At 34.2% G+C, this 22713-nt stretch overlaps 1 protein-coding gene and 1 long non-coding RNA gene across 2 annotated transcripts in view; one reads left to right on the top strand and one right to left on the bottom strand.

Moving 5' to 3' along the window:
• The window catches only part of LOC105279271, a 101089-nt gene extending 80245 nt beyond the window's left edge, over nt 1-20844 (top strand). The window contains exons 5-7 of the mRNA XM_011338932.3: nt 8132-8202; nt 15749-16018; nt 17110-20844. Of these exons, the coding sequence (XP_011337234.1) occupies nt 8132-8202; nt 15749-16018; nt 17110-17229 (461 nt within the window). The 3' untranslated portion in view covers nt 17230-20844. The remainder of the gene's footprint in view (nt 1-8131; nt 8203-15748; nt 16019-17109) is intronic.
• LOC109610962 lies at nt 12092-17162 on the bottom strand. The gene is made up of 2 exons (XR_002193269.2): nt 17076-17162; nt 12092-15331 (listed from the first exon to the last, which is right to left on the bottom strand). It is a non-coding gene; the product is annotated as an uncharacterized LOC109610962 (long non-coding RNA).
• Nucleotides 20845-22713: the final 1869 nt, after the last annotated feature.

Raw genomic sequence — 22713 nt, 5'->3', positions numbered from 1 at the left:
GTCTATACGCCATCAGTGCTGTGCCAATAGCCGTTGGACCGTTCATCAGCGGCTATTGATTGGGGTGCCGTTTTCCGTTCTCTCTGGCCACGTTCCTGTCACCCACATGCCAGAAACAAATACACCTTGCTAAGTGACGCTGCTCAGACGATTTGATCCTGTTTCGAGAGTCACGCTTTCTTAGCAATAGCTTCAAGGGAATCGAAATGATTTAGTAGTCTTATTTAACACGCTTGCCTTTAAAGTACTTCAACAGTACTGTGTTGGTACTGCATAACCGTATATATAAGAGAATATATTAAAATCTTTACTTAAAACTTTAAGAACTTGAGATATTATAATACAGATGCTATATTTTGTTTACAGCAAGTTAAATAGAGGATGTACGTAATAAGAAAGTGTGTAATGAACGTAATGAAAAAGTGAAAAACTGCAATAATTTCAAGAAACAGTAGATAATGTTGGGGATATCAGGAACTGTTTGCGAAAGTTTAACGAAGTAGTGTTATCTCTCCGGCAAGTAAAATTAAAATTTGTTTCAACGAGAAATATGAAGGAAGAGAGAGAGAGAGAGAGAGAGAGAGAGAGAGAGGAAAGGGTAAGGAAGAACTACGGTTACGAAACGAGTTTGAAAAGTGTGTCTCATGAAGCCATTGACTTTTAACAACAAGTTTTCTAAAACGCTAGTAAGTACAGCGAGAATGGAAAGCTAATTGGATTCTGTTATCGCTCCATTGACCTCGCTGGAAAAGTGCCGTTTTTCAACAAAGTTCATGAATAGGATTACATTCGCGCGCACATGTCCCAATTGTGCTACACGTGTGTCTGGTACACGTAGTTTGTTAATAACTTTATATCAATTAATATTGATTATCAGAATATATTGTAATGTAAATGGAAAACAGTTGCTCGTATTTACAACTAATCCAATTAATAAAAAAAGTTCATCGTTCTTAAAAATCAATCTAGAAAACTTATCGAAAAAATAACCATGTCTGAATAAATTACATACGTTCGGTGCTAACTGACAAAAAATATAGGGGTACCGAGTAGCGTTATACCCTTTTACCATGTGCGTGAGATAGTTTAAATGGATGCAAAAAAGGACGCGTAACAAGTCACAAGCAACGGCTGTTTATCAACTTCCTCGCGCATCTGCAAAGCACATCGAATGGCAAAAACCTGCATGTATCTCGGTGCAATAAAGTTCATCGTTGCATGGATATTTCTTCACTTACGGCACTGTGAGACATTATTAAACACCGCAATCTATCTCTTTTAATCTACCATCCAAAAAGTGCTGAGCGTGCGCACGCGCGCGTGTGTATGAGTGGAATTTATAAAATATATCTTATACACAGGAATTCTCTATTATGTATTTTAAATACCATAAAATTTAAACTTAAATTTGTTACTTAATCGTTTTTATACATATTTATTTTAATCGGTTTTCCCTCTAGTATAACTGAAAAAATATATTGAATTAAAAAACCAAACATACGGATTATATAGGATTAAAAAAGAATGATGGAATAAAAGTTTGATAAGTACAGACATCTAAAAGATTTCAAGACCGCTATTTTTATAAATAGAATGACATATTATTTTATGCAATATTACATAAATTCATTAACGTTGACTGCTAAGCGAAATTTGTTGGTTATCCCACAGCACTGCAATTATGGCTCACATAATTCGGCGTGAAAATCAAGTGTAGGTGCAGGTTGATGAAATGCAGTTTCCCATTTTGGTCGCATAATTGCTGTATGTAGTGTGTATATATATATATATATATATATATATATATAATATATTTTCTTACACAAGTTATTATCACAGTATTTGTAAAAAAATTTACAAAAGTTCAAGAAAATAATACACGATGAATCAAAAGAAGGTTACTGAATTAAGGGATAATAAAAGACATTACAATAATAAAAGTGACAGTGAAGCAGAATTTCCCGGTAACAAAAGGAGAAAAAGTGTTCAATAGAATATATACATATAAGCGCCACGAGATAACTGACACTGCGATTGCACAAAAACCATGCGCAGGCATCCATTGCTTGGCGCAGCGCCATGTAAAAGCCATGCGCCGGACAATGGGTCAACGTGGTAAAAGGAATTTGGTAATTTATAAGATGCTTTTTTCTAAAAAATAAAAATAAAAATTAAGATGGAAGTAACGTCATATAATTATGTGATTTAAAATATCTTGATATTTTTAACAATGTCTAGATAAGGAGTGCTTCTTTTCCAGGTAATAATTTTTGCAGTTTTATAGCGTGAACTGCGGTATCTACGTTACTGCTGGTACACCTGGTAAATGTATACTTTCCGGTTACGCTTTTGGTTTTAATGTAATTTGGAAATGTCAGTCTAAGTTGACCTTTAACCTATCATGCTGTCGCGAGTATCAAATACCATAATTCATAACGTTACACGGCTCATGTTTCAACTAACGTAGATAGATGACTAGATTCCGCGGCTGTCCAGACCGTGGACATACAGATATGTATATGCGGAAACCGGAAGCCTCATTGCAGTGCTTCACAGACTCCTACATAACATTACTATTATCTATTGCAGTATCTATCTGTGCTACACATCAATCTCTAAATGTCTGTTTCTATTCTGTGTGATACATCTCAGCAATAATTATCAATCTTTCGTAATGCCGTGTTAATTTTTTCGAATCGCTTAGAAATCAAATTTTTTTATAAATTGAATAAACGTTTTATATATAAGAATAACTGTATCGTAAGCTCATTGGCAAACACAAAAACAGATTCAGCAATCTAAAAAAAGTTCGCCTCTTGCGACATTATTCAAATATTAATTTGTTTCAATATGCATATAATAAATGCGTAATAAACAATATACAGCAAAGTAAAATTTAAAGAAATAACCAGGTTAGACAGAGGAAATTGTTGAAAATTGGAAACGTTCATAAAACATAATATATTAATAAAATGGAACGTTTGCTTTTATGAAATGTTTGCTCGAATGAAATAATTTATTTTCGTAAATTAAAATTTGTTTAAAATTATTAAATTGAGCTTTTAGCTTGTTATGATTAATAATTAAATTGATGATTATAAAACCATGAGTTATTCAACTAGACGTAGCATCCGATCTTCCTGATACAATATTGATTCGATCTACTGGTACGGCGTGCTCGGGCTAGCAACATAGAATTTGCATACGGAATTACAAGGATACGCTGCGACGGAACAGCAACATATAACGAACCCATGTTTGCTGTTTGATTGCACGGAAATTGCATCGAACGTTGGCGTAGTTGACAAGTATGATTCCCTGGGATCTTCGTGAAATTCCGATCCTACCTTCAGTTGCCAATGCAACACTTATTCTGTCATGAATAAAATAATTTTAGTAACTAAAAATATTATTTACAAAGGTTTAAAAATTATTTAGAAAATATTCTCATTATAAAGTATTAACTTTAATGGTTATATGTACATATATTGATTGTAACTTAAAAAATTTCTTCACATATATACATATATGTACATCTATCTGAAGAGATGTTTTAAATTGCAATCGAGTAATGTACGTCATTTTATATGAGTAAAAATTTATAGTATTGAAAAATTTCAAACTTCCATTCCAAATTAACATCCTTAGAAGATTATTTCAATAGTCTTATATGCAGCGAGATATCGAGGATTAATTACCGAAGTAGCAATTATTTCTGCGTTATATTGTAGATCTATAAATCACCGTGACACCAATATTATCGTCATTAGCAAACTGCACCGGATGAATTATGATCGAATACGGACGGTTATGATCGAATTGTAATCGTTTTACTATACTTGTAGAGTATCGATTAATTACGTCACTTTGAAAATCAGCGAAATGGCAAAGTTAGTGATTAAACTAAATTTTTTGTGAAATAGTTAGCTATAATTATTAATTACTATCTATTTTCACAAAATATATTCAGAATTAAGTTTATATATTTATATATAATTATTTCTTTATCATTACAGCTTAGACACTAAATCAATATACAATATTCAACAATGCTTATCTGATAGATCTAATAAATCTATTACATGTATAAATAGGCCATTTCAATCTTATCTTTATTTCCTATTTCGAGGGGCTAAACCTAGCAACGATCAGTAGTAAATCATATTTTTCATGTCACATCGCGATTGTTCGAACGTCCGCATATATTTTAGCTCAGGTACTCACGAGGGAGCGTAAAAATAATGGTGATAAATCCACGACGAACGGCTTTCGCGGTCGAATAGATCGGCGTGGAAAAGTAATTAGCAATAAATTCTCTTACAGCTTGACGTACAACGCGAGCATACTCCGATTTCTTTTATGCTTCATCGGATAATTCAGATGAGGAGCAATACATATTCATAATTTTTTAAAACAAGAGTTGTTTCACACGCTTTTATCGCGCAAAACAGAAGTGAAAAGTATTCATCTTCTTTTATTCAAAAACTTCGATTTATTTTGTTCTCTTTATTTCATTATATCTCTACTATTTAATCTTTCTTTTTCTCTTTTTTTCGAGAATATTGGGAGGTGACAATAGAAATTCAACAATCCCTCTGGCGTGAAGAGAATTTTTTAAATAACTTGATAGGTCAATTTTCGATTTCTGTCGTGAATACGGACAATCGTTCGATTTTCACGACTATGCTTTATGATAGGAATTTTATTTTATGCAGTTCACAATCTTCCCCGAGCGTGGCCGTGCATTAAAAATTGATCAAAGCCAACTTCTAGATATAGGACGCATTCGTTTCGTGCAAAAACTCAGGCATTCGCGTAACGGAATATACGGAGAATTGGCTTCGGCCGTGCCACATTCGTCGTCCATCATGTGATACAAGGAGATTTGTCAGGATTGGCTCGATGTTGCATTCGAGTTATTCGCGATGCACTCGCGGTATATCGCTGCACTGAGCGGAAGTCGCATGTTACGGAGCTTACGATCGCTCGTAGCATTCTTTCCTGAGATCAACGATTAACTTGGAGATAAAAATACAGCTTCAATCTTTTGAAAAAAGAAAAGGAATGACCGATAAATCTCTGGCGACGTTTTTGTCCGCTGAAACACGTGATCCGCGAGAGCTCGAAATATAATTTCTGCAGAATATCTCGAAAGTAATAATCCAGCTTTCGCGTCGGGAGTTTTTAAGTGCATAATCGCGTAAATGCATCATCCATAATGCAGCGTAGCACAAGGGAAACGAGGCCATAACAGACGCTATAAGAGTTATAGCCGATTACAGTTCGCGCCAATACGCGAAGAATATGGGAGGCACAGGGATATACATCAATGGCGTGAAACAATTTCGATATTTGCGGTATGCAATGGCGATGCGGTTTATGAACGCAATTCGGGGCGCTGTCGCCCGTACCAAAGCTTTGTATTTCTCTTTCCCCGTTTTGTCTGGATACACAGTACAATCGTTCATTACAGCGAAGCTATCTCACGCGATATATCGCGAAACGAGAAAAAAATGACAGACTGTTATTATAATTCATCTACCGCAATTTGTTAAATAATCTCTTCATAAATTAGAATATTTTAATATTTTAACGTTTCTTTATACTTCTTTAAAATTTTTCTTCTAAGTTTTCTTTATTTTTGTGTGTATGAATAATTAACAGATATCAGATGTAATATTGCTATTATTGTCATTTATTTGTATAATATTTCGTGACACAGTTAAAAATACATGAAATTTTGCATTTGTCTAATGTCTGTCTGTGTAATTTCACAAAACCAAAATAGATGTTTGTTGCTTCTATCTTCCTACCTTTTTAGAATATAAAGTCTTTGAATGAAATGATCCATGTGAAATAGTCCATACAATTCTCAAAATCGCATTGGTCATGACAATATTAGCTGAATAACGATACTGCGAGAGTGAAATTTTTGCAGCGGAGTTTCGCGTTACTAGAGATCAGTTTCCAGTCAACTATTTTTCGGATGAAACTCTCGAACAAGCTGAATGTAGACAAACCAAAAATAGCGGATCTATTTCTCGCTGATCTGTCCATGTTTGTTTTCTATACTGAATACATATGCTTAATATTCGTGACTTTTAATCCACGTTTATTCTTTCTGTCGAACGAGCCGTGCGTTCTATCAAATCTGAAAATAAAACTTGTCCAAACCAACTATTTTGCAAATGCAATGCGTTTTTCGTAGTAACGAATGTATCATTAGGAAAATGTATCTCTTCAAATCTTAGGCATGTATATAAACAGTTTTCATAAAAACTGTTAAAAATTATATTCTAAGTTGATTGTTTCTTATGCATCGATTTCGTCGGTGCTTATATTCCTCATTCGTTGTATCGGAGATGCCGAAGTACTGCATTCTGTCAGCCTGGATCGTCCAATGGCTTCAAAGTGATCTTGCACGTTTGGTATAAGCGCCCTTTAGTAGCGCCCTTTAACCCTTTAGCTGCTCCTGTAAATTGAAATTCCCGCCGAATCGATGTCAAGTACCGCATATCCTTTGGTTGAGAGGCTCGGAGATAGCGAATCATGGCGTTTCCATACGGAGATCGGCCGATATACGGCCGTTGCTGGATGGTTTTGTGATCCGATTGATTCTAGTGTATCCGTATGGTGTTGCGAGTGGTACGCAGATGCAATACAATAAACGAGATCGAGGTTCGAGACCTTCCATATCGAAATGAATCGCTATCACGATTCGAAGTACCTCTCGTCTACTGGTGGAATATCGCGCAATAATTTTTGAGAAATTGCCTCGTAGCCCGACAGAACCGAGTCTGCGACTCATAAATCGCCTCGACGGAGCATGTACTATATTATGAATACAACTGTCCAAGCATTCAACAATTCTTTCAAGATATCATTTATAATATAAGACCTTGCAACGGTTCTTGTGAAAAATGTACACTTGAATAGCAAAGTATAGTCATGAAAAAAGAAAATGCCTTCGTTGATCAGACATAAAACATTTATGGTCTTCTTCCGAGATTAACTGACTGAACAGAGTTGATTATATTATATGTGTAATAAAAAATACAATTAATTTAATTTCGAATTACAAACAGTGATAGTAATTGTTTTTCTATTAATGTCTATATCACGAACGTTAAATATAAGATACGCGCTTTTAGCATTATCGTTTATATCACGTACGCAGTAACCACAAACACAAACTGTGTAAAATTATTACCACAGTAAATTTACTAGTAGAATCCATGTGTGTACGATATTGCTGTACGGATCACTAAATATCGTAAAATACGGAAGTATCAGTGGTCCAGCGGTGCAACTGACTTCATCGCTATTAATTTTTCGTGGACGTATAACATCGCTGCTTTCATTTAATTATTTTTACTGTTGGTAATAATTTTTCATGTTAAAGCGAGAGTGTTCTTGCGGAAAAACTCGTTAGCCTTTTAACGGCTATTGCACCAACGTTATTTACAGTCAACGTGACACAGCTTCGACAAATTACATTTAATCTTTTTGTGGCAATGTATTCTATTCGCGAATGCATGAATATTTATTCCTATTAATAAAATTATTAATTATTTAATTACAATTTTTAAAGCCATGTATAAACACTTGAATGATCAGTGCGATGTACATTATCTATTATTATTTATTAGTTACTAATATATACGACAAAAATATAAAGCATCTATTTATTATAACAAATATTCTCGCTTCACAAGGAGCAAAGAGATAAAGCCATGAAGTCTTCCATAATACATTAATATAACATAATAATGTAACATTATAGGGTAACAAGAAAGTTTTAAGTACGTAAGCACTAGAGCAGGTTTGATGCAATGTTGTAACATGATATTAGAACAACTTGCGAAGTCCTAAAGGAAACACGCTGGATAAGAGTAAAGAGAGAGTGGGCACACCGAGGGACGTCGAGAATTTGAGAGCGTGCTCTCATCTTAGCTGGAATTAGGAAATTGCTCTTCTCTGTACTGTACGCTGCATCCAGCGTAAATTAGAATGCTGCGGTGACGCAGTCGCGAGTGCGAGCGTGCACGGTATTACCGGCATTAGTGGTACTGCATGGTTCGCAACTGGTTAGATCCAATTTAATGTTCCGCTCGCTCTCCTTGGGTTTCAGATCTGGACACGATGCTGTACGGATACACGAACAGCATATACGTGCTGGACCACACGCCTGAATCCTTGCCGGTGAGTACAATTCGGCACGTAATGAACCACTTAGACACAGCTGTTATTGGGACCCGCAACAGCCCGCGATCGTTTCCTCTCACCCATAAATCGTCATGGTTGTAATTATATGAGCCGTTGTTACGACCTGTATTATTTCGCATTATTGCCGACCGTCTCTCTTTAGTATCCGCGTTTGACGGATAATAGAAATGCGGAAAACAACGCTCTGCATTTAATTATTTTTATTTTGGATTATAATTATTATGCACAAATATAATAATAATGCAATACCTTCCGACTGATTCTCTTCTGTTATGTCACGTAAAGCCATTGTTTCGGTTCAATTTACGACGCGCGCATATTTGAAGAGAATTAATTCAGCAAACGGATAACAAGGCATCGCCAACGTGCGCAACGCAATACGTAATCAGGCCATTAACCGCAAACGTTGCTGCAGAACACACCGTAACTGTTGTCATGTAGAGTTCTGTTGGTGAAGTGGTAAATAGACTAAACAATGGTGAATAAGCACAATGATATTAAAGCATCAAATATCATCAGAATAGTACTCTTATTTACCAGTAAAGCTAATTACACATAATATGATAAAAGCAAATCATGCGAATCCGATTTGTACTCGTAATTTAGGGAAGATTGGTTTCGCGGGACTCAACTATGCAAAATTAGCAATTGCTCGATAGTTATTCTACGTTCCAGTGATATGCGAATGCCGATTAGATCTATCAATTATTGTCATAGTTGCATGACCAAACTCTGTATTGTACTATGCAAAATAATAGATTTTAATCACGATGGCGAATTTATTGGACATTTATTGACGTAGCTATTGCAATCTGAAGCGAATATTATAAATGTAATTACATAAATGCAAGGGCTGCATAAAATTTGTGCACAAACCGCAACAAATACTATCTAAAATTGAATGAAAGTAAATGCATTAATTATTATTATTCATTAAATTGATATAATAATCTTTCATTTTCGGAATTGCTAATAAATATGATATAAACTACATCTATATTTCCTAAATTTGTTGTGAAATATCTATCGTTATCAAATAACCGTAAATTGTCGAATTTACGTATACAAAATCGTGTGTAAAATCGTTTAGATATCCATTAGGTACTATTTTACATGCTTGTTAATTAATTGTTAATTAATACGCTTGTAGATAATATTAATGCTATATTGGATATGTATGAGATAATTAGATAACATTATAGTAAGTGAATGATGAACAGTATAACTGTATAAATTTTTTATTATTATACATATATTGATATTAAATAATATATTGTCAGACATAAAGGCCTTTGTGATAATTTTTAATAATTTGTGCAATGACTTAATATATAATATTATAATATAAGGCCTTTTATAATATAAGCCTGCAATTTTTTACGTCATTCGTTTACACTGAATTACAGTATTTGTTAATGATCAGTATTGAAATAGCATGAAATCATTATCGTGCACATAAAACGTTTACAATCACACAGACGGAAATACTGTTATGAACATCGTTAAAATATTTATTTGCTAATTCGCAGTGCGTCGCATGTATCTTTTGTGGAAACGATCGCTGTAATAATTGGGTTGAGAGCAATGCCTATCGCAATTATACTAACAAACGGCGGTGCAAACATGTGTTCACAAACGCATAACTTGATACAAAGTCGATCAACGTTATCGGCGGCATACCATTGATGTGTACTATCATTCGAATAATCTATCGGAGATAACGATGTCATTTGACAAATGTGATGACAATACATAGGATAGTGTCCTGCAGATGTTGTAAAGGACTGGTTAAATGAGCTTTGCGTGATAGGATAATTAATGCAGGAAGTGTTTCATTCCCGATGAAAGCACTCATTTGGATTTGCACGTTAGCTTTAGTAATCCCATTGCATTAATACGCCATGATACGCATTGATACGAACGCGTGGTGTTTGCGCACAAATTTCTGTAATTATCGAGGCACCGTGTGTGCAACAGTAGGAAAAATTTGCACATTTTATAGTGCGCAGTCCGCACCGAAGTAATTTGCTTGTCGAAGCACAGAATGTGCATGAAGCCGATCGTTGTCGTGTATTAGTTAAACGTCTTTTTATGCGCCACCATGTGCGTTTGTTTTTTCGCATCACTCTGAAAATATACAGAAACAGATATATTTTTACTTTGTTCACTACCGTCAATGTATTTTTGTAGCAGATTCTATTTCTAGATAGAAATAGATTTCTATTCTGCGCCGAATGCTTCATATATATTAAATTTATTAAATGTGCATTACATGTTGTATTTTTTACGCAAAGAAGAAATAGAAAAATAGAAAAACACAATATGCAAAGAACAAAGAAAAATATTAACTATTCTACATGCATAAATTACTCTTTTAATTCAACTTATAACTACAGAAACGTATAGTTGCGGTGCAAGAATTATACATATATCCTTTTACATAAATTATGCTCCAGTAAGACTGCGATTAATAGCTCTGCCATTCGCACGTAACAATTATCGTTCCCGAGTAGCACAAAGAAGCTGCATCACCGTTGCCGCGGGCGAAATGCGTGCAAGCTTGGTGCAAGGGGGCTTAATAAAAATCCTGGTTTCAATAAAAACGGATTTACCACGCACGAACTCCATTAATTCGACTGCATAAACGCACACGATGCCACCCTATGGTATTAATCCTCGGCTTAACGTCCCTGGAGAACAACGTTCTCGCATTACCTGGCCATCGCGCATTGGTACGATGAAAACGGACGTAATTATCCTGTTTCGCAAATCGTTCTGCGTGTCCCTTCTGTGTGCGCACCTCTGTTGCTTCTATTGGACTCTGTATTACTCTCTCGAAAGTTTCCCACAGAGTTTCTGTCGGTATTAATTAATTTAATTAGTAGGTCCTTTTCATTAGCAGCGATCGCCTCTCGATGCTTTCTGTCGATAATGGGGAGCAGGAGGATCAATGACGTAAAAGAGAAGAGAGTGGAGTGGAAACATTGCGTTGGATATTATCGCTGATTTTGCGGTGGAAAGAAAGTGATAAACGATAATTTCGGTAGAAAGCATCGTCCGCATGCGGTGATGTGCCTTTGCTATTTAATAACGCTGGATTGCATTGCGCGGAAATGTCTAATACAAGCGCAGAAGAGTATTAAATTACGAAATAATATGGATTGAACGCATTTCATAAATTGTATAAACGTCGACTAAAGTTATGTGCTATATAATGTCCGTATAACGTCGCGCGCGATTCAATATTTGGAAAATTTATGCGCATTGATGGAAACGGTAGGCAGGCTTTATCGGAAAGCTACTTCTGCTAACGTAGGCTTTCGATTATCGCTTTTGTTAACACAATCTTTGTGTGTTTGGTTTAGCATGTCAATTAATACTATATAAAAGTATGAAATCTCATATTATACTGTTCATTTTTGTAAACTAAAGCTTTTTTAAAGAAGGATATGTGTACTTGCTACATATAATAGCAGCAGCAAGGAAATATATTAATATAAATTGCGCTATATTTGAAGATTATATGATATTGATCGATTTTCTTGCTATATTAATCTTGCTCTATTTTCACAATACACATTTCTATCTTTTAACTAAAATAGTTTAGGGTTCACGAATTTATCGTTCATGATTTGAGATTTGTAAATTATCGAAATAAATTGTGAACAGCAAAAGTATAAAGATCAGGGTATACAGATCAAATCAGTTATCATTACACTCTATCGATTCGCACCAACCTTGGTTTACCAATCTTCTATTGGTCAACTATTTGCTTTCAATCAATACGTGAAGTTGATTAGTTAAAACATATCGGAAATTTGCACAGGATTAAATATATATTAATCTTGAGATGACCAAACATTTGCTTTCAGAATGCATAATGTTCCCTTTTCGAGAAAAAAACCTCTTTATTCAATCGATTTCAAAAGTAGCATCAATTTATTTCAATCTGGAAAATCCATGAGGGCAATAACAGTAAAATTTTAATAAGAGCAGTAAGATAGTTTATTGGTAAGATAATTATAGTCGGATAGTTTAAAAGCTATCTTGGAAAAATAAAGATTTATGAAATAACGTATCTGAGAGTTTGAGGAGTTATCTAAATATATCTGCAGGTTCCTAACCCCATGGGATATTTCTCCACTTGACCTCGTAAGAAGAAATATGATGGATATAATACACTACGGAGGGGACTAAATATTGCAATACATTTTTCAACATCAAGTAGAAATTATTTTTTTCCCTACTGCGAGGTACCCTTCGCAGCATTCGCTTTCTCGTGGCAAAAAGTCTTCGTCAGTCGTTCTATCTAAGCCTGTCCTTTCGCCCGGCTTATCTATCAGTGTTGAAGGATTCAAGGAAAGTTCATGCGCGCAGCTAGAAATACGAGCTACGATGGGGTATGTGTCCCAAGGGATAGACCTGGAATCCTACTTCCCCTGTACACCTGGTACATCGAATCAGCTTGGCGCTTGTTATCGCCCACCATTTGATCTCTTTGTCATTTGCCATCGACCTCTTTTGTCCAACGTAGACTACTCTGAAGATGACGTTTCCTTCAGGCGCCACCTAGATGTAATAAAATAAAGATCATGTCATTGTAAGGAGAAAAGAGAAACGACTATAGCCAAAAAGGAGGAGAAAGCTTTTGTTCTCCGAGATATGATCGTTCAACATGGGGTTTCATGCGACATCGATCGATTGCAGAAAAGAGAATGAATGGAGCTAAGATTGTGTTTTCTCTTTGTTTTATTATTAGTGAATGATATTGAAGATAAATCAAACTTCGAGTATATAAAATATTGATTATTATCTTTGTAGTTTTGTAAACATGAGCGACAAAAGCTTTTTGCAAAGGTTTACGATATTGGTCTTCTTCTTTAATTTGCTCAGTAAAATCAATATAGTAAATGCTTTAATTCACGTTTGCTGCAACTCAATTATGTTTTTTGTGAGAATTATTACTTTAAGATCACATTATGAAAATGAAGTAGATGATGGAAAAATTTATTATATTTTACATAGTATTATATGATTAAAATGAAATATAAAATGAAATGTTTGTCACAGAAATATAACGTATTTGTTTATTTTGCTGCATGGAAATATTGATATATATAAAATATTTTGAGTTAAATTATGATTTCACTAGATGATGAATAATATTAAATGATAACTGCCTCGATCAAAGTTGCTGGTGACATCGATGTATCGACGTTTTCGTTAGGGAGTTGTGTTAACTGCATCTCTCTCAGAGGGATGCTCGACAAGAGGACAAGATGCACTTTCTGCCGACAAAGGAGTTGCTCGAGTCACTCTCTCGTATGTGTTTCGCCATGAACTTCCCGATAAGAGAGGATGCAGCTCGATCGAGGTTATCACTATTAATTAGAACTTTGAGAGCTAGTTGCTCTCAAAGTGTACGATATTAGATCATATTTATGTTCATATCAATTTAATATACTGTTTCGATGCTTGATATAATTTTTTATAATTTTTACAAAATTTGTATTTTTATAAAAACTATTTGTATTTTCCTTTATATATGGGAAAGATATCTATTTCTAAGTATTTCTTAAATAAGATTGAATTAGCACATGATATAAATTTGCGATTAATTGTAATTTTACTTAATCAACTTGTAATTATTCCACGTTGAAATTACCCAAAATATTTATTGAGTTTATCCGATCAGTACTTTTTTTCAGTTCGGAATATTATGAAACTATTTAGCGAAATCATCTACTCAGTTGCAACCGAATGTAGCATTCCGCTGAATTTCCCGAGGAGTTCCATTTCCTTCCTTGAAGACTTCCCAAACGCAGCTGGAGGTACATTAAGAGCGAGGTTTAAGCTACTTCGACCGTGTCTGGAGATGAAGCTTGCTGTGCTTGCTAAAAGTGCATCTTGCATTTTGGTGAAAATTCACAATATATAGCAGTTTGCTGGTCTGCGCGCGGAGAACGTTGAACCTGCGTTACTTCATCTCAGTTTTGTCGGTCGCAATCAGATTTTCAGCAAATCTGGTGAAAAATCTTTTCAATAAAAATATGATGTAAGCGAGAATTACGTTATCTAAATAATAGCAGGGAACTCAAGCCGAGCTCGGCGTAATTACTATTCTTCTGACGCACTAACCAAATGGTTCGCGAAAGTTGTAAAACTATGCAAGTGGAAAACTGTTTACGCGCAAACCGAGAATCGAGAGATCTTCATTTATAATTCTCCAACTTCTCAAGTTGAATCCAATTATTCGATTCCAATTATTTTCTTCCGCCAAGACGAGTTTCGGGCACCCACAATATGGAAGCACGATCATTATGTGAATATGCTCATTTCAGCGAGCGATTTTTAATGATTTGCACGCAACTAAGCATCACACTCTCTGAATCGCTCTTTATATTATATGATTCTTTCATTTTTATCTTGCACATAGAAAGCTTTTTAGAACATGATAAAAGGATCGTATGTAGTTCCATATTTTTAATGATGTGCTTGCAATTTGCTTCTAACTACACGGACTAACTATACAAAGTTGCGGCTGAAGTTTTTCTTGAAATATAAAAGTTTGATCATTACGAGAAACAGTACCAAATAAAATTTACAGACGAGTATTCTGCATATCTCATAATGTTAATAATACATTCTCATTTTGGTTTTGCATACAAATACATTTTATTTTCTTAAAAGACGGAACGCGGTAAAATTTACCGCAGAACGTATGCCTTACAAGAATTATCTTTTACAAGAGAATTATTAAAGAATAAAATTCAGAAACGGGAGATCTCTCATATAGTCGCACGATTTTAATAATATTTCTTTTATATCCCAAGGATAAAAAACACGGAAAAAAGAAATCATTACGAAATCTCTGTGTGCACGTGGAATTTTTTCTCGCAAGAAACTCTGGGAAATAATTTACGCGAGGATTGCGCTTACATTTTAATAACATACGTACGTCATCTAGAAGTATCTTTTTTGCCTTGAAGAGATGTGGCATATTTTTTGTCATCATAATACTTGCGATGTGTGCACTCGCCGTTGTTAGGAAAGTTGTTTGCCTGAAAGCATGTTGTGAACGAGGTCTCACTGACTCCTCGACCATCTGAAACGAATAAGATTGTTTGAAAGGAGATTCTCGTGAGAGAGTGTTATCTTGTTAGGCAAATTGTATTCTTTTGACACTATAACGACGACCGTTTTTGGAGAATCGATTTTGTTAATTAAAATGCATTTTTATTTTATCTCATATTAATCTTATTATGTATAAAGTTTATGAGCACGCAATTTCAGAAAGAGAGTCCCATTTTGTTCAAATTCTGACTTTATAGTAGTCGAGCGAGTCCTGTTTTATTTATTTCTTTTTTAAATGTCATTATATAAATTTTAATTAAAAAATTGCAATATAAAATAACATAAGCAAGATAGTAAGCGTATTAATCCTCAAGTATTCGGTACAAAGCTGAATTTAGACACATATGATATGCAATACAATATATATCATTAACACATATGATTGTAGGACATAGATATGCTGCAATTGTTCGCGTCTCCAGCCGGTCGAGCGCTGCTTACGAGCGACAATCGACCAAGAGGATCGACGTCGACCTCCTCCTTGTCTCGAGAGTCCTCATCGAGGCTGAAGAGTGGCAGAAGACCATCGGGTACAGTCAGCGCACCGACATCGCCACCAAGACGGCGGAGATCGAGCGTCGAACTTTACAAGGAGGCTGTGGAGATCCTCAATCTTACTTGCTCACTGACTGATAGCTGCCGATGCATCGAGTGCCAGGTAATCACTCATGATTGATACTCGACACGCCTGCTATCCTACTTTAATTCCCCGTACTTTAATTCTCTAATCTTTCATGTGGCACAAATATGTGGCGATGTCTTAACAAATATGATATATGATCACTTAAAAAAAAAACTCAAAACTTTATTAATAAGTTTGGAGGTTTAATTATAAGAATTAATTGAAATTATAAGAAAAGATCTGATTTGATTATATGGTAATCGAAGATCCCTTTTTTTATCATGATGTTTTAATATTAAGTTTCGATACAAGTTAAATCTTGTAAAGTTAAAACTTGGTTGAAATGAAATTCACTTAATACCGCACTTATTCCTTCCTTTTTATAATTAACTAAGTTACAGACTAAACTTGGTGTGATACTACTAAGAAGTGATGTGGTTGCTCCATTTGTAAAATTAACTTCTCCTATATATTGCATCGTTCGTTTAAGCATTACGTTCTGGACATTTCGCAAATTGTCAATTAAAAATTCCATCTGAAGTAATAAGCGAGAGATATAAAATTCAATTAAAAGCATAGTCCACTTCTTCTTTTCTAGCCAATTACACTGCGTACGCAAGCGGCACAGTTTCACAAAACGACATCACAATTATAATCGCGCAAACAAAGTCGGTATATTGATTAGTTGGAATATTAATTAAATTTTTCTGTCACGAAACAAGTTTTCTTGATGCTTCATTTTGTTTTTCATTTTTGATGTTATTAGTTTATATCGCTAAGGATATAGGAATATAGGATAATAGGAAAATACTGATTTGATTCCGTTAGAATAATATAAATTCGATCAATTGTGACCCCTAAAGTTATACAATTAAAGTTTTGATACGAAAATTGAAAATTATCAATTACATCTTTCGATACTGAAGTAGATCAGAATAATAAATTTAAAAATAGTAGATTGTTAGCAACAATTTATTACTTTGCAATGAAAAAAATGTATATCTTGCTGAGATAGCATGCTTATTTTGTACATATTTTCAATACTCGTTTAAATTATCTGGATTTAATTAAAATATAGTGATAATACTGCTACCATTTCATGCTAATTCGCTGTTTCCTTTGCGCAGAGCAATTATTTCAACTGCGATGACGATTGCGCCGACGCCGGTACGGAATTGGCTGCAGGCACTCCTATTTTATTGGACCACGCTTTGTCGCATCATCTGACTATATGTTCCATACAGTAGCAGGCGACCAGCAAACGAAAACTACGAAATTGGCCCCTTGTTAGCTCGCTCTGCCACATGTTCCAGGAGAATATAACGTCAACACGCCGACATCTTCCGGCAATTGCGCAACGTTCGCGTTAAAATCAGGAATCAGCGAGACTGAAAGCAACCAGCGCGGCAACGATATTATATAACGATCGAAGACGTTACCGCAAATACCGAATCGTTCGTCTTGTGTTGCCTGAATTCGCGCAGTTCATGCGAATATTTTCTCCCGCCATATAATTTACCTGACTGACAATTCACGCGACTGGACGATTATTGCTTAAGTGGTGTCCATCTGCAAAATGGAAACTTCAACTATACACATAAATTTTTATCCGAACATCGACGATCTTACGGCATAATTGGTGATGAAAAAGCACAGTAAATTTAAATAATTATTATTTAGGTATGTTGCGTGTTATTCTTTTCCAGCAACGCAACGAATTGCACATTTATATCGCTGAAAATTTAATTTTCGAAAATTGCATTCGGGAACGATGCTAAAAAAAGCACGGCTCAAAAATCGAATGATTTAAACTATGCCAAATAGCGCCAAATTTATGATAGGATATTCTAATTAATATTATAATTAGCGTGCGCCACGTTTACACCGTTCGGTCATCCATCAAATAAACGTATCGATTTAATTGGATCGCCAACATACGTAAGCGGTACATATAAATTATATATTATATACATATATGTATACAAACACGTACATATTATATTTACTACATGTTTTATTATCCATATCTACTTAAGTCTAGCGAAATACAATTGTTAAACAACAAGCGCTCGCAACGTAAATGAAAAGAAATGCTCCAGATGCGAATTAAACGATTTCGCACAATGTTATGTATAGATTTTACATATATGTCATGCAGTTGAGTATGTGTGTTCGATTAAGTTTTCTATAAAATAAACGCCCTCCAACTGAAAACTCCGCATTAAGTTAAGGAGACGCGTATAATATAAACGGCGAGTAAGTATACTTGATCTGCGGGAAATATATATTGCGCGGGAGAGTACAATATATTTGCGATATAAAATAATATATTGTCGGCGAATTTTTTAACCGTTACGTAAGTTGTTTCGTGAAACAATTACGCAATAGCCAGAAGATTGAGAATACTTCTCGCAGCGTATAATCGTAAGTGATGTAACGATAAACGAAGTTAGGCCTGAATTATATTGCGAATGTCGAGTTGAATAATATAAATTGAAGAGATGTACGAATAAAAAAGAAAGCCGTGAATGATTAGAGAAAGCTTAGCGATATATCGAAACAAGATTTCAAAGAGGGTCAAGTGCCAAATAACTCGTTGCTAAGCTTGCCAGATTAATCGAATTATTAAAAAGAAATTTCCGCGTGTATGTTGATTAGAAAGTTGCGGTATATATTCGGGTATCCCGATAAAATTTTATACCAAGCTGGAACGAGATATTTACTTCCAGATGTAATTTATAGGAATCCGATACATTCCGTTTGCAAAACTTTTTCATTGCGTCAAGTATTAAATTTTTATCGTTTTCTATTCGTTGAATATCGTATGCCGCTTTTTTTTAACTATTTTTTTTCTCTCTATGAATTTTATAATTGTATAATACTGTACTACATTTTATAACTCACACAGTTTTCAGTACAAAATTGGATTTTTTTTTGTTTTTTTCTTTTATATTCTGAAATAATTTTTACAATAAATAAAGAAATATTTACGAAGTTTTACTTAGAAGATGTTTAATAATTAATGCAATTTCATCTACTTGTTTTGATAACATTTCTATTAAAATTATTGGGGTAATTATTCGTAATAAAGGACCTCACCTTTATCTTGAGATATGTTGTTAAGGACCCTGAGTACCCTTCAAAAGGGTTTAGTTGGCGCTCATTGTTCGTTGAAAAGTTATTGAAGAGTACTCAAGGCGATGTCTTTGACAACATATCTTAAGATCAAGGTGATTGAAAGTGGATCCCTTGTTTCGAATAATTACTATTATTGGAAAGTAACATTACAAGTATATTCTATTATTGCTAACTATACTTAAAATTAACATTAAGAATTTCTTACGTTTTTAATTTAAAAAATTTTTATTGTTTGAATTCGAAGATAATAGTATTTTCTCCGAGAGTCTGGTATCATAAATCCTAAGCAGAATAAATTATAATTTTTTTCGTCCAAAAACATACATATACATCAATACATATAAATGGAATTCTTTCTTAAAAGCGCATTAATAAAAATTTGTGTCAGAATGAAAGAAGATGCGACAGTTTGTTTTCATCAAATCTCTCTCTCTCTCTTTGCAATTTTACAAAAGTCTTTTACTGCGACACCGTTACTTTTATAACGAGACGCGCTATTAATACTAGGTATAATAAATAGTTATAGTCAGTTCTTCTAACTCGTTGAACGAGATTTGCGCTCTTCCATATTTAATTAGCCGTCGCAGTTTATCGCATAAAGTCACTTCTGCAAATAAAATCTATCTGAAAGTAGTACGGTTACCTTTTGCATGTGAGAGGACGTAAATGCAAAACTGACATTAAAAATAACCGTCTTAACGTCAGTATCTCTAGTGACTGATTCTTTATTGGAGAAAACATTCTAAATTTAAGCTGCAAAATTTTTATACAAATATTATATAAAATTGGAGAAAAATATACTATATCAAATCATGGATTCTTGAGAAATTTTTACATATTGATTTTCGTCGATTATGAAAAAAGAGAATCATGAACAATATTTAACATAATAAGGATAGGTTATGTTAATGCCGAAAAATGTCTAAAATAAAGGATTGATCATATTTAACAATTGATGCATGTTCTTCATGTATTAATGATTGATCTATTAACAGCGACGGGTATTAAAAGACACAGATGTACTTTTTTTTCATCAAAATGATTATTTATCTTTGTTAAGAAAATGCGCTTTAACAGAATGTTGGTATGATTGAGACATTATCACTAACGTTATTAAGTGTAGATGGAAGAAAAAGGAGCAATCTTTGATTAAATAGACGCAAAGAAAGCTATAAAAGATTTGGGAGAAAGTCACAATCTAATTTAAAAACACCTATTAGACGTTTTGTGAAGTCTGGATGTTTCTTATATATAATTTTACAGGTAAATAATTATTGTAAATAAAACTTATTGTTACGTACATTTTTGTATATTATGTAAAATTAAATATGTTTAGTATGTCATACTTATTATTGAGAAAGAATGTATTTGAATATAATGAATATCGACTTAACTGTAGTTAAAATACGTAAGATTATTATTATTTTGTATTTTAAGCTTTCTTCTGCAACCAATCGAGTTCTAGAATGCACATCCGTTACATCGGATTGGCTTCTTCTCATCGACGAAAGTAACAGCGCAATTAATAATCTATCCAAAATATATCCAAGAGCTGCGAGAAATCTCGTAAGGATATGTAACGCGAAATCTGTGGCTTCTAATCATTTTATAGTAATATAAATTACGAGGGAAGTTTGGAGGAGAACATCCTCACAAGCATTACGGCGTAGTCTTGGATAAAACTATCATTAAAGTACATACAATATACTTGACTCTCGTTTTAATACTGTGTTGTTTTTTTAATCATCTTTTTCCTTTTTTTCCATCCTTCGTATCCTACTTATTTACAATAAAACTTTATTTCAAATTGGTATATAACTTAAGCATTCTGTAGGACTATAATTATCTAATTAGAGAGAGATGTGAAATTTTTGATGTCCTGATAAATAAGTATTACGTAATAAATATAAGTATAAAATGAATATTTCTTCTGTTTTTTGTGATTTTCTTCAAAACGAAAACAAGCAAATTTCTAAAGCTTGTTTTTCTTAGTTTATTGATTCTTATTCAGACGCTTTCAAAGTTTTGACATTTAAATTCGAAACACTATACAGGGTGTTTCATATAAGGGTAAAAACCTTTCGCCCACAGGTAGATTACGTCAAATTAAATTAAAAAGTCCTGTACCATTTTGCAATGTGCGCAATAATAATCGAGTTATTATTGATATCAACGTATGAGAGTGCGGTCGTGCAGCGAAGCCATCGGTAGGCAGGCCGCGCGCTCGTATATACGTTATCTATTTTACCATTTGATGTTACTATGATATCTCGTTTAGTTGATAATACAGAGAACCTAATATGTACCTATTATTAATAAAAATTCCTTTTTTATCATCATGTGATAACATCTTTCCATAATAAATTGTGTGTATTGTTATAAAACAAAACTGAGTATTATTTTAGTTCTAAAATAAAACTGTGTATGTGTATTGATTTACATAATAAATTAATATGTAACAAACTTTTAATATATTAACATACAATGATATATATTATAAATTTGACGTAATGATATATATATATATATATATATATATATATATATACATCATAAATTATCATAAATTAATATATAACAATAAATTAAGTAAGCTTAATTTAACAGGCCTAAAGTATTATATGATATAAATTTTAATTTAAGATAATATTATAAAGACGACTTGATTATTATCTTTTAATATTACCTCATATTATATATATCTTTGAAAATTTAATAATTGAATATCTAAATACTTTGATTTAAGAAAGATCTTTTTCATATATTTATCAGTTATGTTATGTTATAGTTTATTTTCTAAATGTTAAATATAGTTATTATTTCTTGTTTCAAATCCAAATAAGCATCTGCATCCTTAATTAGTGTTATCTTAGTAAGTATTGTCTCCTAAGTTACCCGTTTTACATGTTTAGACGTTTTACAACTTACTAAGTAAGTTCTACATGTTTCTAGAAGCAGTACACTCGTATTATACACTTCCATATTCGTATCAATGTACATCAGTTATTCCCCAAAGAACTATCCATGTCAGAAGTCATTCGTCTCCACTTGATATCTCGTCGCGCATCTCCCAGAATGCCAATGTAGTGGACCACGGGGCCATTTTAGTGGTCGCTATGCACCTCCACCCATGCATCATAGCAGATGGCACTTTGGCGATGTCGAGGATCCACCCTCGCATCTTCGGGATGGGAGCGAAGCAGTCGGGATGTAAATTCGATTGGAGGCACCGGCTACGCGGGATACTCTTATTTCTGAAGATCCTAAGGGGGTGGGCGTGAGCGACACGATAGGGAGGGCCTGCTGTCCTCCAGCTCGTCCTCCTCGGCGGAAGGATGCCTCTGGGAGCGTCGCTTATATCGAGTTAGAGCCGTTTGAATACAGACACGCTCCTCTTCGGCTGGAAGGGGTCCGCCAGGCTGTCGGAGATATCGGAGGATCAAAAGTTGATACCCGACCTTCCTCGCGCGACTCCCCAGCTATCCTTATATGATTACCCGAGGACCTCCTACCATCGGCGTTTCCTCTCCCGGCGAAAGGGTATCGGCGCAGCTCTACCCCGCGAACCCTCCTCCCTCTCGCCGCCATCTTAA

This window comes from Ooceraea biroi, chromosome 7 (assembly GCF_003672135.1).
Source record: "Ooceraea biroi isolate clonal line C1 chromosome 7, Obir_v5.4, whole genome shotgun sequence".
In the NCBI taxonomy this organism is placed as follows: Eukaryota; Metazoa; Arthropoda; class Insecta; order Hymenoptera; family Formicidae; genus Ooceraea; species Ooceraea biroi.
This window is presented reverse-complemented; position numbering and strand designations above follow the sequence as displayed.